The following is an 18,533-nucleotide window of genomic DNA, read 5'->3' on the forward strand; positions in this document are numbered from 1 at the left end:
GCCCTGGGTTTGGGGAGGGGGCAGTTTTGATCCCCCCCACTTATCTCCTTCTTCTGATGCTATCTATTTTAGGCATCTCTTACGGGTCTTCTGGTTTGGCTGTGCCTGCCAACAGAATCTTTGCCAGGTCTTGAGTCTGTCGCTTCTGTCCTCTCATCTGCTTCTCCTCTGCAGTCTCACTTGTATTAAATACTCTCTCTGCCACTATCAATAAGTTTGGTTCCCTGTACCGGGAGCTAGATCGCTAATAACGTTTTGGAAAGAATGTAAGGACAGGAATGAATTTTCAGAAATGGCATTTTATTAACATCTGCATAGAAGAAAAACTGAAGAGGAATACAATAAAATCGTTGTGTGTCCTCTTTAGTGAGGTAACTGGTAGTTGTTTTTGTGGGTTGACCAGAGTTTTGCAACTAGTTTAAGCAACTAGTACAAATTTTGTTTTCCTGGCTGTTGAGAGCAGTTGCTTTTTTGAAACTACAAGTCCCAGCAGACATTGCGCCGCACCTTTCTGCAGTTTGAACAGCCTGCTGTACATTGATCTCTGGGATTTGTAGTCTGATGATAAAAATAAGGTGGGTCACACACTACCGGCACATATCACTGAGGTGGAGACCAGCCAGATACACCAATAGGTATTGCGTTCCGGGATTGAGTTGCGGGCAGATCACCAATGGTCGCGTCGCTTTTCATGAGTGATGTGACCTTCAGCCTACAGTAGGCCCGTGGGGCGGAGCTCGTGTCGCGGCCCCATTGCGAGCCATGGGAGGCGGCTGGTGGTGGGCTCGGGTCGCGCGCCTGGCCCGCCTGCGCTTCCGGGGGTCTCTGCAACCGCCTCAGCGGCCCCGCAGCGGGGGCGCGCGTGGGTCCTTCGCCCCCGGCCACGGTCCACGCGCGGGAGCCTCTCCGCCCCCGGTGTCTGAGCTGGATCGCGCGGACGCTTGGCTTCTCCGCAAGGCACATGAGACAGGTCAGTGGCAGGGGCCGAGGTCGTTTGGGATACAAGGAGTGGGCTTCCAGTGTGCACGTGGGAGTGGGTGGCGAGAGCAAGGCAAGCATCTGCTGGGAACAGGGTCTGTGCTCAGCGGGGGCAGCTTCCTCATGTGAGCGCAGGGAACCGGTGTTGGGGGTGTGGGGGTTGGAGATTTTGCAGCCTGGCCGCATAAGACACCATCTTTCGGGTCCTGGCTAATGGGGTACCGCAGGGATTAGTGGGGACGGGGTGGGGTGTTACGATTAAGAGAGGTAGCTGGCAGCACCACACTGCCTAGGTGAGAGACCGTTCCCGAGACAGCTAGGAGGGAACAAGTTGCTTTCGATCCGGTTATCGGTTAGGATTACAGACAGAGGGGACCACTTGGAATAAAACAAGAGTGTGGCTACCCGCAGAAGATGGGGGAAGTTCCGGATTGGACCAGCGTGTAACCAATGGTAGAGAAGGTGGCTGCTGATTGGAGAGAGAGGTGATCTAGGCTGCAGGGGGAGGAATCTCAAACTAGGCAATGGGTTGAGAAATTGGAGCCCCTGTGTTGTAGAATGGGGCTAGTAGTGGGAACAGCCTTTTGGCAGCACTCAGGGACCTCACTGGTTGGGAGATGTGGATGGATGGATGAAGCCATGCTAGGTAGGAGCGGTTACGCAGGGGAAGGGGCAGGCTGGAGAAGTTTGTCCCAGAGGTCTGAGGTAGAGAGGGAAGACCGCAGGATGCACAGGTGAGCCGATTTGAGAAGACTTTCTATCCTCAGATATCTTCAATTCATGCTCTCGATTTTGAATGTCTGGGACAGAAGGGTAAAGGAATGGAACATGCATGGGGCTTCCTGGAAGGGATCTGCATCTAGAATACTTTTGTCTTGTGGCGGAATAGGGTGAGAGGGGATCTAGGAAGCAGGGCTTGGCTGATGCACAATTCTACCCCCTGCCCCTCCAACTCCCCGCAGCTTTTCTCTCCTGGTTCCGAAATGGACTTCTGGCATCTGGCATTGGGGTCATCTCCTTCATGCAGAGTGACATGGGCCGGGAAGCTGCCTATGGTGAGTACAGACCATCCCTATGGGAAATGGGGCCCCTCCCCCTTTTCCTCCAGTTCTGTGTCCTCCTACCCTAACAGTTGTAAAAGAAGAGCACTCCCTTTTCTCTTGCATCACTGGTTGTAAGCCCCTCTTATACCTCCTTCATCAGCATTGGGAGGTGTCCTCAAGACAATTTCCAAGTGGCCTCGATTTATGTGTATACCTTTGTTTATACCCCCAGACCAGCCCCTTTGGATATCGGATTTCATCTCCAAGTCCCAGATACCTCCGTTTACAAAGTCTCATGTACTTGGCTCATGTATTTGAGACCTTGTCTGCCCTTATTTATTTATTTATTTATTTATTTAATGTTATAATAGGAAGGAAATCATCCTACTGGTTAAGTGCTCTATCACAGAGCTATACAGAGCTATACATCCCCAGCCTTCCACTGGTGAATTTTTTAGCCATGTATACTACCTCTGAGCCACGCCCCCAGCCCCTCACTGGGGGATTCTAGGCAGGGGCTCTACCTCTGAGCCACGCCCTCAGCCCCTCACTGGGGGATTCTAGGCAGGGGCTCTACCACTGAGCTATGCCCCCAGCCCCTCACTGGGGGATTCTAGGCAGGGGCTCTACCACTGAGCCACGCCCCCCAGCCCCTCGTTGGAGGATCCTAGGTAGGTGCTCTACCACTGAGCCACGCCCCCAGCCCCTCACTGGGGGATTCTAGGCAGGGGCTCTACCACTGAGCCACACCCTCAGCCCCTCACTGGAGGATTCTAGGCAGGGGCTCTACCACTGAGCCACGCCCTCAGCCCCTCACTGGGGGATTCTAGGCAGGGGCTCTACCACTGAGCCACACCCCAGCCCCTCGTTGGAGGATCCTAGGTAGGTGCTCTACCACTGAACTACATCGCCAGCCTTTTTGTTCTTTTAAGATTTATTTTGATTTCATGTGCATGTGTGTATGTGGAGACCATGTGCATGCCTGGTACCCATGGAGCCAGAAGAAAGCACAAGAGCCTCTCAGACTGGAGGTACAGATGGTTGTGAGCCACCATGTGGGTACTGGGAACTGAACTCAGGCCATCTGCAAGGGCAACAAGTGCTCTTAACTTTGGAGCTGTCTCTCCAGCAACCCCTCAAACACACCCCCTCCCCGTGTTATTTTGAGACAGTCTAAGTTGCCTGAGTAAGCCTTATGTTAGCTGGCACTCCCCTAGCCTCTTACTAGCTGATGTTAGAAGCCTTGCCCAGCCCTGTGCTCACATTGATTCAAACTCCCCATCCAACACCCTGGCAGACCCTTATGATACCCTGGACCCTGTAACTATTGACTACTGCTCCTTCTTCCACAGGCTTCTTCCTGCTGGGTGGCCTATGCGTGGTGTGGGGCGGAGCCTCCTATGCAGTGGGTCTGGCAACACTGCGGGGACCCATGCAACTGTCGCTTGCTGGTGCTGCCACTGGTGTGGGGGCAGTGTTGGCTGCCAGTCTGCTCTGGGCTTGTGCAGTAGGTCTCTACATGGGCCAGTTGGAACTGGACGTGGAATTGGTGCCTGAGGATGATGGGGCAGCCAGTACAGAAGGCCCAGATGATGCGGGCAGGCCACCCCCCGAGTAAACAGCAGGGCTGTGGGGGACTGGCTGGGCCTGACGACTGGGACATTAAAACCTGACCCTTCAGCAGTTCAAGACTCCGAGTGATAGCTCCTGTTATCTGGGGAAGTGGGGAGGGGAGAAGAGGGCAACCTGTGTGGATGAGGCAAGGTGGCTCAGTGTATAAAGGCCCTTGCTCCTCAGCCTGACAACCTGAATTTGATACTCAGGACCCACATGGTAGAAGGAGAGATCTAATTTCCACACCATACCACATATGGATAAACATACAAGTAAATAATTTTAAAGGAACAAGAAAAAGCAATCATGAGAGGCAGAATCCCTAGGGATGGAGCCCCTCAGGGAGTGGTGTTTAATACTCAAGAATGACTCTAGGACTTGATCTATGTCTCAGGTTCGCCTTCTGGTGTTACACTGTTTTCAGTCTCCCTTCCGCTGCACCCTCGTACCTGTGGGCCCCGGATAGGGCAGGCCCAGCGTAGGGTAAAAGGCCTCTGGAAGCGAGGGGCCTGGGCCCAGCCTGTGCAGATGTGGATACATCAGGCTCAACTCTGCAGGGCCATAGCGGATGGTGCCTGGGGTACACAGGCCTCGCACAACGGGTGGCAGGAAGCCTGCATGAAGGAGGGCAGGTGAGGGGTCTCCAGGAGTTGTCAAGCCCCATGGCAGTACTGGATCATGTTTCAGGGCCCCCGCCCGGATGACAGAAGTGAATTCTGGCCGAGGTGGAGCTGGTGGATCTGAGAGCTCCTCCTCTCCGCTGTCCTCTGAGCCTCTAGCTTCCTTCGGGCTGGCCTCCACTTTGATGCGTTTGCCTCGGGCCTGAGGGTCCTTGTCCTTGTCTTGGTCCACAGGCACAGCCTGCTTCTGGTCAACTGGAGGCTCTTCCTCTGAAGAAGATATGTTATATTTATTCTTTGCAGAGCTCTACTGCTGAACTATACCCACAGCCCCTTACAGCCTGCACCCACAGGTGAGGGGGAAGAGGTCAAGATAGAGGCCCTGCCACTGAGCCACGTCCCAGCCCCTCACTGGGGGATCCTAGGCAGGGGCTCTACCACTGAGCCACATAGTCCCTTAGTGATGGATTCTCCTCAGGCCTAGTGTTGAACCAGATTCTAAGCTTCCTTTTGACTTTCTATGTGTGGGTGAGGGTATGGAGATGAACATCAACACTGACACTCTTCCTCTGTCACTATTATTATCATCATTATTACTGTGTTGTGTGTATGATGGAGGCATACATGCCACCATGAAGGTGTGGACTGGGTCAGAAGACAGCTTTGCTGAGTCAGGTTTCTATTTCTACCTTTATTGGGGTTTTGAGGATCAAACTCAGGTCATCGGGTTTGGATCGTTACCCACTGAGCCATCTCTGCAGCCGAGTTTGTAATTGCTCTGTGTATGTGAGTGTGGAGGTCACAAGGCAAGGCATTTCTACTGACGAGCCACCTCACTGGATTATTATTCTTTAAGACAGACACTTACTGAACCTAGAGCTCATATGTTCCTAGCTAGGCTGGTTGGCCAGCAAACTCCTGGGCTCTACATGTGTCTGTCCCCTCTCAACACTGAGATCACCCAGGTATTATGTGGGTGCTAGGGATCCAAACACAGGTCTTTTGTTTGGGTTTTGATTTTGTTTTCAACACAGGGTTTCTCTGTGTGCCCTGGCTGTCTTGGAACTCACTCTGTAGATCAAGCTAGCTGGAGCTCACAGAGGTCCATCTGCCTCTGCCTCCCAAGTCCTAGAATGAAAGGTGGGTGCATACCACCACCCAGCCCACACTCAGGACTTTATGTGTGCACAGCAAGCCCTGTATTCACTGGGTCACCTCTCCAGACCCTTTTACTCTTTGAGACATGGTCTTGCTAAGTTGTCCAGGCTAACCTTGGCATCTCCCGGTCTCAGCCTCCCCAGTAGCTGGCATTAAAGTCCTTTACTACCACACCAGCCTCGAAGGAGGCTTCTGAAGGAATGAATGCGTGTGTTCCCAGCCCTTGCTCTTGAAGTGTAGGCACAGCAGGATAGGTCTGCAGTTCCCAAGCCCCAGTGATCCCCCTGCTCCTGCCCTCAGGCACACAGTAGGCACCTCCCACAGCACAGCTAAGACCCATCCAGCCCTGACATGCCAGTAAAGCCTAGACTGAGAAGTCCCAGCTAGACCTCCACAGAGGATGGAGCACGCCCTCCTACAGCAATGGAACATTGATGGTACTGGACATATCTCATCTGTACTGTCCTGAGAGACAGCCGCTGGCCACATATTGCTGGTGACTATTTGAAATATGGTGGATAAATTTGAGGATGAAGATGTTTAATTTTGAGGTAGGATGAAGGTCCCCTCCCCCCCAAGACAGGGTCTCACAATGTAGTTCTGGCTGGCCTGGAACTCACTCTGTAGACAAGGCTGGCCTTGAACTCCAAGATCTGCCTGCTGCTGCCTCCTAACTGCTTTGATTAAAGGTGTGTACCATCACTGCCCTGCTTGATTGTGTTGTTTTCGAGGTAAGGTCTTGCTGTGTAGCTCTCCTAGTCTAGAACTCACTATGTAGACCAGGCTGGCTTCGAACTTACAGAGAGAGACCCACCTGCCTCTGAGTGGTGGGAATAAAGGCTTGTCCTGAGACACTGCTCCCCACCCCAGCTGTTTTTAATTTGTAGAGAACTAGTATTCTAATTGTTTAGGTTTGTTTCATGTGTTTCAGTGCTTTGCTTGCATGTGTGTCTGTACTCTGTGTGCATGCCTATTGCCTCTGGAGGCCAGAAGAGAGAGAGCATTAGATCCATTGGAACTGGAGTCACTGATGGTTGTGCATCACCATGTGGGTGCTGGGAATTTAACCCCAGTCCTCTCCAAGAGCAGCCAGTGCTCTTTTTTTTTTTTTTTTTTTTTTTTTTTTTTTTCTGGTTTTTCGAGACAGGGTTTCTCTGTGTAGCCCTGGCTGTCCTGGAACTCACTCTGGAGACCAGGCTGGCCTCTAACTCAGAAATCCACCTGCCTCTGCCTCCTAAGTGCTGGGATTAAAGGCGTTCGCCACTACTGCCCGGCCCTCCAGTGCTCTTTGTTGCTCAATCATCCTGGCCCCATTTAAAATTATTTAATGTGTATGTGTGTTTTGTCTAAAAATATGTCTCTGTATCACATGAATGCCTGGTGCCTACAGAAGCCAGAAGAGGGTATCAGGTCCCTGAGAACTGGAAGTATGGGTGGCTTTGAGCCCTCTGAATGCTGGGAATGAAACCTGAGTCTTCTGCAAGAGCAAGTGCCCTCAGCTGGGGTGGGGGTGGGGATTCTTTTTTTTTTTTTTCTTGAGACAGGGTCTGTGTAACCCTGGCTATCCTGGAACTCACTCTGTATACCAGGCTAGCCTTGAAGTCACAGAGATCCTCCTACCTCTGCCTCCTGAGTGCTGGGATTAAAGGTGTGTGCCACCACTGCCCGGTTCCACTTTACATTTTGAGACAGGGTCTCTTGATCAATATTGCACTTGCCAATTCAGCCTCAGGAATCCTCCTGTCTCCACCTCCCTAGCACTGGGATTACAGACATGTGTTTCACGCCTGACTTTTCTTTATGAGGTGTACACACATGTCCTTAAGCTCTTCTAGCAAGCACTTTGCCCACTGAGTCATCTCCCGGGCCCGAAGGACATTTAACTCCAGCTGTCATTGTAAACAGCCACATGTGTTGAATGGCTTCCACAATGGGTAGTCCAGTGGTCCCTCAGTCTTCCCTGGGTGTAGAGATGGGAACAGGTTGGTTTACCTGTGGGCTCTGGGCCTGGGCTGGATGGCTCCTCCTGAGACACAATGGCTGGAAGCTGGAAGGCATCCAGGGGTGTTTGACCACCTTCAGCATGGCTGGGGATAAGATGATGGAACTGAAAACCAGGGGTCTTGGGACAGCAGTGAGTACAGACATTTTCCAGTATGGAACTTGTGGATACTACCCCGCCACACTAAAAACTTTCTATCAGACCAATAAACTCCTAGTTGGATACACACACACACACACACACACACACACACACACTGTGAATTAAACCCAAGAGCCTCCTATGTGCTAGGCAGGGAATCTACCACTGAGCAGTCCTTATTGAGACAGAGTCTCCCCAGGTTTCCCAAGGCAGCCTCCTGCCTCAGCCTTTCCACTGGCTGGGACCAGAGGACCGGACCCAGTTCCAAATATATTCTCATCTGAGTTCTTCCTGTCAGCCACCTCGTGTTGCCTGGTCATCCTCTAAGCATGTCATGGTTATCTGTGTCTCTTCTATCTAAATCACCGGCTCCCTTCTAAGGTCCAAATCAAATCAGCTCAGCAAAGTGGCAAATAGCAGCCCCCCTGTCTCCTTGCATCTCTTAAAACCTGCTGCAGCCTCCTCTTGTTCTCCAGTCCCTATTATTTCCCAGTCGGCTCTCAGCAGAAATAAGGGTTTTTCCAAAAGTGCAGATTTGTGATCCCCTCCAGATATAAGACCTTCAAGGGTTCTCCGGTGACCATGAGATAAAATGTCCTGCTGCCATTTACAGCCTTCCCTGCCCCCAACTCTGCGCTCCAGCCCCCAAACGCTCTGCTCTTCCCTGGACGGCTCAGGCTGTAGACCCGAGTGAGTCTTATCCGTTCTGTGCCTTCTGCTCACAATGCGTGTATGTTTTGCACCACTCTCCCTGTATAGTCTGCTGTGGCTCCCCAGTGCCCTAGAGTCCAACTCACGCCTTCAGCCGGAGGCACACCACATGAACGTTCTCGCCCTTGCCTACATCACATAAGTCGTCTCCCAACAGTGATTTCCTCTCCGAGTCCACCGAGTGAGGCCACTCCATACCTAGGCCTCCTAGGTTCTTTCCCCTTCATGTCTACAGAGCCCTCCCTTAAAGGCCCTGGCTGGGATGGGGAGCGGCTGCCGCGATGGGCCACCTCTCACCTGAGCACGTGACTGACCCACAGCACGTGATGCTCCCCAGCACTCTTCCCGTTCCCGGCCACAGTGGCTACAGACTGCAGCCACACGAAGCCCCCCGCACGCTGCAGCCAACGGTAGTAACCAGTCACCACCTGCCCTTTGTCCAGCACTGGTCCATCCCAGGGGAGCAGAGAGCCCAGAGGGGTGGGGAGGGTCAAGGCAGGTGGGCAGGAGACAGGCAGAGGCAGCGAGAGTGGGGAGAATCGAGAAAGACAGAGAAAGGCACAGAGGTAGTCAGAGACCCAGAGGTACCCCAGCATCGGTCAGAGACCCCTTTTACCCAACTTAATGCTCCCCCACCCCAGCCATTGCTCAGCCTCTTTGTTGCTTTTCTGTTCCAAACAGCCCCCAGGAGCTGCAGTGCAACCAGAGACTCTAGTTAGCCCTGAAGAAGGACTTCCAGGGAACAGGGAAGCAGGATCATTCGTGTTTTGTGGTGGTAGGTGGGCGGGGAGAGGGTACAGAAGTGTGCCTCACGGTCCAGATGGCTTTGGCGGATCCTGGTTGCATCCTGTCCATGGACAAACTGGTAGCAGCTGCGTCCCACCAGTTCTGAGGGTCCCATGTCCATGTGGTCGCTAACTCTGGAGGACATAGGAAAGAAAGGGAGAAGGAGTTGGGAGACATTGGGTGACTAGACACAGCAGAGCTGGCTTCAGTGTTCCCCAAATCCACACCCTTGAAGTACATCCGCTTTCTTCTGTAAAATGGGCATAGTAATAATATAGGTGAAGGAAAGGATGCGTTACAGGAGGCCCGGAAGAGAAATGGGCAAGCCTAGCCAGGGAGCCAGGGCCGCCCTCCCTTCTCCCAGATCCCTTTGCCATCTCTCTTGTCCTCTCTCCTCCCAACTCCCCACAGCCCCAGACTGAAGGCCCAGGATTGACTGATCCCCACGTATCCCCAGATCTCCAGTGGACCCAACTTCCCTCCCGCCCCTACCCTGGTACCTGCTCTCACAAGCAAGGATGGTGAGGCCCAGGCTGAGGCGGAAGACAATCATGTGTCCATGCAGAGGCAGCTCAGCCAGTGGGGCTGGGGGCAGTGTGTGTCCAAGGGCTACAAGACCCAGGGCTCGGGCCCTCAGGCGCCCTGTCACATGAATGACCTGTGGAAGGTGGGGGTGTCTGGGGAGGTGCCAGGTGGGACTGCTGAGACAGGGGGACCACAGCCAAGTCAAAGCTTCACCCAGTTCCACCTGATACCCACAGATCCCTTGGCCAGGGAAAGGCTTTGAGTGTCTTCCAGTTTCTGTTCTCAATACTTTGTATCCTGGGATATAGCTGGCACACAGGAGGGAGAGAGACCGCTCATACCCACCTTGTACCCCGAGGCTTTGACATTCAGGCCCCTCTTGGTGAGGGTGGACTTCATGCGGACAAAGAAGGACCGCTCCTGGACCCGGAAGGCAGGGGATGCCTCGGTGGGGCTGGCTTCTGAGGCAGAACAAGAGGGAACTGTCATAGAGTTTTCCAGAATCCTGTCAACTCAGAACCAGCCTCAGTGGCCGCTCGAGACACTCAGATGCATCTAATGGTCGAAGAGGTACACTGATAAAATAATCTCCCCTCGGGGGACAGCCAGGTCCAAGGTCAGATGAGCCCCTCTTTCCTACTCAGAAGCCATCTGTCAGTTCTGTCCCTCAGGCATCCACTGTCATCAGTCTGACCCAGGCTGGAGCAGCCACCTGTGACCCACAGACGGCAGGCTAGGACTGTTGTGACAGCCAGGTCCCCTGTCACAGACTAGAACTATAAAAGAAAGGAAGCTGGGCAGTGGTGGCCCATGCCTTTACCTCAGCACACAGGAGGCAGAGGCAGGAGGATCTGAGTTCAAAGCCAGCCTGGTCTACAGAGTGAGTACTAGGACAGCCAGGGCAGTTATACAGAGAAACCCTGTCTCAAACAAACAAACACCAAAAAAAAAAAAAACCCAAAAATCATACACACACAATTAAAAAGATGGAATAGCTGGGTGACTTGGGGCAAGTAACTTCTTGATCTCTTTGTGCTGTACCTGGACTTGAAGGCCAGCCCTCATGACTTGTGGTTTTGAAGTTAGGGCCCAATGAAAAATTTAAAGGCACAGTGGAATGGGGAAAAAAAAATGGTTCTTAGGCTCTTAGTCTTATTCTCACTTCCTTGTAGCAGCTCAAATTTTGGTGTATTTTGGCCATTCTGGGGAACCTGACAAGTTAAGACACCCTGGTGCTTTAAGTTGGCTTGACTTATTGTGGGTTTTTTTGTTTTGTTTTGTTATTGTTTTGTTATTGTTTTGTTTTGGGTTTTGCTGTTGTTGTTGTTTGTTTGTTTTTACAAAATCTTGTTTTGTAGCATGCTAAGCACAAACACCAAGATCTACCTTCAGGCTTCATTCATTGGCAAGGAGGGGATTCCTGGAAATTACCAATCTCGGGGGTATCCACCAGCGAGGAGGAAGACGAGGAGGAGGAAGATGAGGACACGGAAGGCGGTGTAGGGGGGCCGGCGCTTGCAGCCCGCAATCCAAGTTGCTCTAGGACCTCCGAGTGGTCTCCAGGATGGATGTAGTCGAAGACGCTGCTGCCCGTCAGCTCCACCTGCCGGTGATGGAGAGGAATGCAGGAGCCGCGTGAGCGCCATAGCTGAGACTGGGTTTAGCTTAGGCCTGCACACCCAACCCTCAAGTGCACTTCACACCGGGCTTGTGTTTTCCTTAGAGGTTTCCTGCTTTTTTAAATTACGGAGGGAGGTCCTTTTGTTTGTTTGTTTGTTTGTTTGTTTTGAGGTATGCTCTCATTTTTATAGCTCTGGGTGTTCTGGAATTCACTTATTATATGTAGACCAGGTTGGCCTCAAACTTATCAATCTGCCTGTACCTCCTGAAATTCTAGATTAAAGGCATGTGCTGCAACGTCTGGCCCTTTTCGGTTTTTTTTTTTTTTTTTTTTTTAGACAGAGATTTGCTAGGTAGCCCAGGCTGGCCTCAGACTTGTGGTGATCCTCCTGCCTCAGCCTCCCAAGTGCTGGAAATCAAGCCTGGCAGTTTCCAGCTCTTTAACGAGTTAGAGCCTTGGAGATTGGGCCTCTCAGATCTCACAGGGATCCCATGCCAGGACCCCTCAGTACAGCCTTCTAGCTTTCTGTTCTGATCATGCTCGATTCCACAGCGAGCCTCTGACCTTCCAGCCCCATTTAAAACTCTCCTGAAAGCTGCATATCCAACCATGGCAATTCTTACTCAGAAACCCACCATGCCTTCTCCCACTGTCCCTCTGCTTGGGGTGGGTGACCTGTCTCTCTCCAACCTTCATCCGCCCTGTAGTCCTCACCCTCACCTCGCCCACACAACCACCTTTTCCACCCTACTTTGTCACCTATACATTCAAGTCCCCTCCTTTGGGGCAGTGTTAGTTTTTGAGACAGTCTCATATAGCCTAGGCTGGCTTGAAACTTCTGGTCCTCCTGCCTCCCTCCATCTCTCAGATGCTGGAATTTAATGTAAGGTTTATACCTCACCGCCATGCCTGGTTTATGTAAGGAACCCGAGCTTTGTGAATACTAGGCAAGCTTTCTATGAACCAAGCTACACTCCTGCCCCAGACACAATGGATGGAATCCCAGGACCTCCAGAGTGCTACACAAGCGGCACACCGCTGAATCACACCCTCAATGAGCTCAGTCCTTCACTGGGGGATTCTAGGCAAGCACACATCGCTGTAGAACTACATCTCTTGACCAAATTTTAATTCTGAGATGAAGTCTTGCTAAGTCTCCCTGACTGGCTTTGAATTTGTGGTCCTGCTTGAGTCCTCCAGCATGCATTGGGCTGCTTTGTGGGGTTCCAAGGAAGGTTGTCTGTTTTTCTTGTTGTGCTTCGTGATGCCAGAAGAGAGTAAGGACATGCATAGGCCAGGCAGTAAAGACAGCTGCCTCCTGAGCGGGAGTCTTACCTGTGAGAGACCCAGGTAGATAGACACTGTCTCTGAGATGTAGAGGAATTTCCCTTCCTGGTTCAAGGCGAACACGAAGCCATCCAAGGACTAGAGTTGAGACAAACGGAGCGGGTGTAGGAAGGGAACCAAAGGACCCTTGGTTCTCCACAGGGAACTGACTCAGGAAAAATAGCGCTATTTCCAGATGCTACCACCAGATGGCAGCACGAAGCAGCAGGCTAGGAAGGGAGGATCTCACCTGTAGGATGTGTCCACCCAGGTGCTGCTCGAACACTTCAGAGACCAGAGCCACAGGGCCTCGGCGGCCTGGGGCTAGGGACAGAAGGAGGAGGACAGTCAGGGCTCCTTGATCTGGCTCACTGCTCTGGACAGCCCTTAGGGACTCAGTCAGTCTTACACTCCCAGCCAGCCACCATAGAGAACCAGTTCACAGGATGGCGGTTCCCTATGGGACAGAGGGACCAAGACTGAGTGACAGACATTGAAAAGAGGGATTTGTCCACTCGCTTATTCTTTTGCACACCAAAACAAAAAGGTTTTGAGTACTGCTGTTCACAGGTCCTATACAGCACAGGACGTGCTGGTGACAGGAATAGCACAGTCTGTCTTCACTGGGCCCTGAAGCCGGGTCCAGTGAATAACCTCAAGGCTGAGGCCGACCTGGTGGTGAAGGCCTGTAACTCCAACTACTTGGCAGGCTAAGACAGGAGAATCAATAACTAAAGGATTGCCTGGAGTACATATCAAACGAGTTCCTATCTCAAAAGTTGAAAAGAGGGCTGTCAACATAGATCAGTGATAAAGCATCTGCCTAGAATCCCCCAGTATGATGCTGGGGATGTGGTCCAGTGAAAGAACACCTGCCTAGAATCCCCCAGTGAGGGGCTGGGGGCGTGGCTCAGTGGTAGAGCCCCTGCCTAGAATCCCCCAGTGAGAGGATCTGTGGTAGAGTGCTTGTCTAGCATTCATAGGCTCTGGGTTCAATCCTCTGCATTGAAAAACAGTAACAAAAGATGAAGAAATACAAAAATATGAGACTAGGTAGAGAAATTTGCACTGCGGGATGAAATGCAGACTAAGATAGCAGCTGAAGAAAACAGCTCAGTGATTCTTCAACAAATAAAAAGGAGCTGTGATGTGAGCCTCTGGCAATCCCTTTACAACCCAACAACCTGAAGAAGATAGATAGGTATTGTGAGGAGTGCTGTATGCAAAGCCAAGAAAAATCCCCCAATGTCCACCCTCCAAGAACAGATGGAAAACGCGGTAGATCCACTGTGAAGAGGAATGAAGTCTTGATCTGCGATGGGATATTATGCAAGCAGACAGGCACAAAAAGCCACAGTGACCCCACGTCTGCGAAATGTCTAAAACTGGCGAATCGATGGGAGCAGAAAGCAGGTCTGTGGTTGCCAGCACTGGGGAGGTGGCTGCTTCATGGCTGTGGGACTCCCTTGGGACTATGCAATAAATGGTGCTGATCCGGATACTTTAAAACAGCCTTGTCTACGGAGCAAGCCCCAGGCCAGTCAGGGCACAGAGTGAGACCCTGTCTAAAAGCCGGATGGGAACAGGCTGAGCGGTTGAGAACTCGCACTCGCTGCTCTTGCGGAAGGACCCAGGTTGGGTTCTATGGCGGCTCACAAGTATCTGTAACTCCAGTCACAGGGATTTGATGCCCTCTTCTGGCCTCTGTCAGTACTACCTATCTGTAGTACACTGACATACATTCACGTAAAACACCCACACACATAAATATAAATATTTTAAAAAGTTGTTGAAATGGCTTAGTGGATAAATGCATGTACCATCAAACTTCAAAATCTGAGTTTGGTCCCCAGAACTTATGTGATACCATGAGACTTGATTCTCACAGGTTGTCCTCTGACCTCCACATGTGTGCTGTGTCCTGTCCACATACACGTATGAACACATAAACAAATAAGTTTTTTAAAATGCCAGCTAATTTTCACCCTGGGTACATTTTGGACGAAAAAATTTTAGTTTCTTTGAAATAGAGTCTCAATAAATAACCCAAGTTTGACTCAAATTTGCCATTCTCCTGCCTCAGCTTCCTGAAAACTACACATACAGGGATGCATCATCGGGCTCGAGTACAGTGTTTTGGCTTTCTTTTTTTTCAGTGCTATGGATTGAACCAAAGTCTTACACATGTTAGGCAGTTACTTTACCACTGAGCCACGCCCCTCACCCTTCACTGGGGGATTCTAGGCAGGGCCTCTACCACAGAGCCACGCCCCCAGCCCCTCTCTGGAAGATTCTAGGCAAGGGCTCCACCACTGAGTTACACCTCCTGCTGATATTTTTGTATAGTATACCATGGCAGAGACATGTATACAGTAGAGTAACTTTTGCAGATGTGTTGAGGAGATAAAGACATACAAAGAGAAGGAGAAAGTTAGAATTTCAGAGCGAGATAAATTCTGAGACAGACTGCCATTAAGACAGGCTGAGTGACACAGTCATCCCCTACCCCTAGTCTGGACTCATGGATACTGTAGAAGGTGATACCCTCCCCCAGCCCCTCAAGAGAGATTCGCGCACTCTCTCAGTGGCCTTCCCTCTGTCAGGCTGAGGGCCTGGAGGCACCTCTTCTTCTTGTGCCTCAGTTTCCTTTTTGAATGGATTTGCTGCAGGAGTCTGAGTTCCTAGACTGTCAAGTGTCTAGGGAACATGAGGGAGGAAAGCAGGGAGTGAGGGGGACTGGTGCTGTTCCTGGGCAGGACCCCGTCACCCCTGTTCCTCAGGACTCCCCCAAGTCAGCCAGGCTGTCAGAGTCTACCCCAGGCCTCCCTAGACCGTCCCCCCCATCTGAACCTCCAGGAACAATAAGTGTGGGGGGTGATGGGGATCCCTCCCCCGAAACCCAGCTCCGAGCAGCCCCGTGACAGGCAGGAACAATGCTGCCTGCTAATTGTGGCAATTTTCCCCTGTCATTTTTGCTAATTCCTTCATTTTCCCTCTCCGGAGATCAGCCCGGGTCAGACTGAGCCGCTGCAATTAACAGCATTAATGGGCACGCTGGGATGGGGGTGCACAGGGGAAGAGCTTGGGGACCTGCTGTTTCCCTCCCTCCCCATGCACATGACCCATCCCCTGCCACAAGGATCCCAAGGTGTGCTCAGGATTGCTGACTGATGTCTTAGTCCCCTCACTTTCTACCTCCCCAAACAGTGGGTGCTCCCTATTCTTCCTGTCCATGTCCTAATTCAACAGGTGTGCTCCACCTTCACAGCAAGTCCAAAGACCCTGAAATCACTTATTCACTTAGCCACTTAGTCAACTAATAAACATTTGTCAGGCAACATCGGGGTGGTGATGGTAGAAGCCTGAGGTGGGTGGGAAGAAAGGAAGAAGGGAGACATGGGTAGAGAGAGGGTGCACTCAGAAAAGGGAGGGCAGGTAAGATCCCTACCAAGTTTCAGGCGGTCCCTTCCCTTCCCATCCTGTGAGTCTTCCGTCTTGGGTCCTTGGGGATGAAGGGCTAGGTTTTCATGACTCTCAGGAGTGGAAGAGGAGATGTCTTGTCACTCAGTCATCTGTTATCATCGGGCTCAATGGATGCCCAGAGGACCTCAATTTTTTTTTTTAAAAGATTTATTTATTTATTATAAATAAGTACACTGTAGCTGTCTTCAGACACTCCAGAAGAGGGCATCAGATCTTGTTACGGATGGTTGTGAGCCACCGTGTGGTTGCTGGAATTTGAACTCAGTTGGTGCTCTTAACCACTGAGCCATCTCTCCAGCCCCCTCAAGACAGGTTTTTCTGTGTAGTCCTGACTGTCCTGGAACTCTGTAGATCAGGCTGGCCTTGAACTCACAGAGATCCACCTGCCTCTGCCTTGGCCCAAGTGCTGGGATTAAAGGTGTGTACCACCACTGCCTGGCTGGAGCTCACTGTGCATCCAAAGAATATCTTGCGCTCCAGATCCCTTCCCTTCTCTACTGGGATTACAGAGGTCTGCACTGTGCCTGGCTTGTCTAGTGCTGGGGATGAAACCCTGGGCTTCCTACACGCTAAGCAAATGCTCTACCAACTAAATCCCAACCCCAGCCTGTGCTAAGAGCAGCTGGGTTTTGTACATTGAAGGCCTCCAGGGCCACAAACAGGTATACAGTGGGTGACTAATATATCATCAAGAAGAATGCTAATATGCCAGCTTAGACCACTCCTGACAGTTTCTGGGGTCTCCCCTTTCCACCTCTCCCTGCTTTCCAACCTTCTTTCTCAGTTTACCCAACCCCACCCCACCTCCCTGGTCTAGCCCTCACTATTTCCTTCTGCTCTAGCCTGCCCTTTGCTCCAGTCCTCTGCCTGGCTCTTCTCACAGCTCTTTTCACTCCTTTAAGTCTCAGTTCAAAGGTCACTTCCTCTTGAGGTAGTGTCCTACCTGGGGACTAAGATGTCACCCCCTTCAATGACAGTTTATTCAGTATTTCCTGCATTTTCCCAACACTGTTTTTAGCTCAGTACACAAACGACAGGGGGAGAGGGCTGGGGTGGGGGATAGTCCAGCTGGGAAAGCGTTTGCTACACAAGTGTGGAGACCTAGTTCAAATCCCCAGAACCCATGTGAAGTGACACTGTAATTCATCACTCCTACTGGGAGATGAGAGACTGAGAAGACTCCCTAGGAGCCCGAGGGCCAGCTAGCCTGCCCTGTGCTAGCCTGCCCTGTGCTAGCCGGCCCCATGCTGTACAGAACAATAAACAGACTTATCTCAAGAAAAGGAGGAAGGCAAGGGTAACACACACAACTCATGCACACATGCATGCATGCGTACGCGCACGTGTACACACTTATAAAGAACAATAAAAGGACTGGATAGATGGTTAAGCAGTTAACACACACCGCTCTTGCAGAGGAATAGCCTGGTCTCCAGCACCCAGCTTGGGTGGCTTACAGCCACCTGTAACCTCAGCTGCAGGGGAGTCAACACCCTCTGGTCTCTTCCAGCAGTTGCACATACGTGGTGCGCATAAGCACATATAGGCACAAACACATACACATACAGTCTTTGAAAACTTTAAAAAACAGTAAAAAGAAGCCAGTGGTGGCTGCATGCCTTTAATCTCAGCACTTGGGAAACAGAGGCAGGAGGATCTCTGTGAGTTCGAGGCCTGTGCGATGTATAGAGCAAGTCCAGGACAGTCAGGGCTGGTTAAACTGAGAAACCCTGTCTCAAAAAATAAAACAAACAAACAAAAACCCATCTCCTCAACATATTCTGAAGCTCCCGGATAGATGTGGTCATGTTTTATAGATTGAGGCTTAGAGGCAGGGCGGGTGTCCAAGGTGGGAGGCTGTCATGCTATGTAGCCAGGGAAACGGGCCTTCTGGGTGACCAATCCCTAAAGACATCCTTGCTACCATGGCCGTCTGGGGGAGCCTAGGCCTAGTTACTGTCTTGTATCAATCAAGGCTTTAGTTCCCGAGAGAGGAGAGAGAGAGAAAAAGAGAGAGAGAAAGGGAGGGAGGGAGAGAGAGAGAGAGGAAGAGAGAGAGAGAGAGAGAGGCCCACTCCGTAGCACACAGTGTAAGTCAAATATGCGGACTCTGTCAGCATGGGTCCCACATCCACGATGATCAACACACTTGGGAAGAGTTACCACTGTCCGGTAACCACGAATTAACTAAGTCTGTGTCCTTGGGGTCCTCACCTCCCCTTCTAGTAGGAATGAGGGCCTGAGAGGCGGCTCAGAGGTTAAGAGCACTGGCTTGCTCTTTCAAAGGACCCAGGTTCAATTCCAAGCACCCACATGGTGGCTCACAAACACCTGTGACTGCAGTCCACAAGTATCCAATGGCTTCTACTGGCCTCCTTGGACACCAGGCATGAAAATGATGCACAGACAAAACACCCTTATACAAATGATGATGATGATGATGATGATGATGATGATGATGATAAAAGCTTAAATGTAAGTTACAGGAAGAGATGAATAGGAAATTATCTAAAACCAAAAAAAAA

At 51.3% G+C, this 18,533-nt stretch overlaps 2 protein-coding genes across 2 annotated transcripts in view; one reads left to right on the top strand and one right to left on the bottom strand.

Moving 5' to 3' along the window:
* The first annotated feature begins 584 nt into the window (after window positions 1–584).
* Window positions 585–3,710, top strand: Tmem160 (transmembrane protein 160). Its single transcript, XM_031385453.1, has 3 exons — window positions 585–970; window positions 1,941–2,033; window positions 3,374–3,710. Exons 1-3 carry the CDS (start codon window positions 763–765, stop codon window positions 3,637–3,639), a joined length of 567 nt encoding a protein of 188 aa, XP_031241313.1. The 5' UTR covers window positions 585–762; the 3' UTR covers window positions 3,640–3,710.
* Window positions 3,711–4,028: 318 nt separating this feature from the next.
* Npas1 (neuronal PAS domain protein 1) overlaps window positions 4,029–18,533 on the bottom strand; it is a 20,419-nt gene continuing 5,914 nt past the window's right edge. The window contains exons 4-12 of the mRNA XM_031385454.1: window positions 12,776–12,849; window positions 12,535–12,624; window positions 11,010–11,181; window positions 9,924–10,039; window positions 9,554–9,711; window positions 9,081–9,187; window positions 8,565–8,712; window positions 7,406–7,500; window positions 4,029–4,525 (exon numbers count right to left, since the gene is read on the bottom strand). Of these exons, the coding sequence (XP_031241314.1) occupies window positions 4,056–4,525; window positions 7,406–7,500; window positions 8,565–8,712; window positions 9,081–9,187; window positions 9,554–9,711; window positions 9,924–10,039; window positions 11,010–11,181; window positions 12,535–12,624; window positions 12,776–12,849 (1,430 nt within the window). The 3' untranslated portion in view covers window positions 4,029–4,055. The remainder of the gene's footprint in view (window positions 4,526–7,405; window positions 7,501–8,564; window positions 8,713–9,080; window positions 9,188–9,553; window positions 9,712–9,923; window positions 10,040–11,009; window positions 11,182–12,534; window positions 12,625–12,775; window positions 12,850–18,533) is intronic.

Source organism: Mastomys coucha, unplaced genomic scaffold (assembly GCF_008632895.1).
Source record: "Mastomys coucha isolate ucsf_1 unplaced genomic scaffold, UCSF_Mcou_1 pScaffold21, whole genome shotgun sequence".
Lineage (NCBI taxonomy): Eukaryota > Metazoa > Chordata > Mammalia > Rodentia > Muridae > Mastomys > Mastomys coucha.

Excerpts from the sequence above, each read along its gene's own strand:
- Tmem160 (XM_031385453.1), top strand. The coding sequence starts at position 763 with ATGGGAGGCGGCTGGTGGTGGGCTCGGGTCGCGCGCCTGGCCCGCCTG. Across the intron at positions 971-1,940 it reads CCGCAAGGCACATGAGACAG|CTTTTCTCTCCTGGTTCCGA; the intron begins GTCAGTGGCAGG and ends AACTCCCCGCAG. Across the intron at positions 2,034-3,373 it reads GGGCCGGGAAGCTGCCTATG|GCTTCTTCCTGCTGGGTGGC; the intron begins GTGAGTACAGAC and ends CTTCTTCCACAG.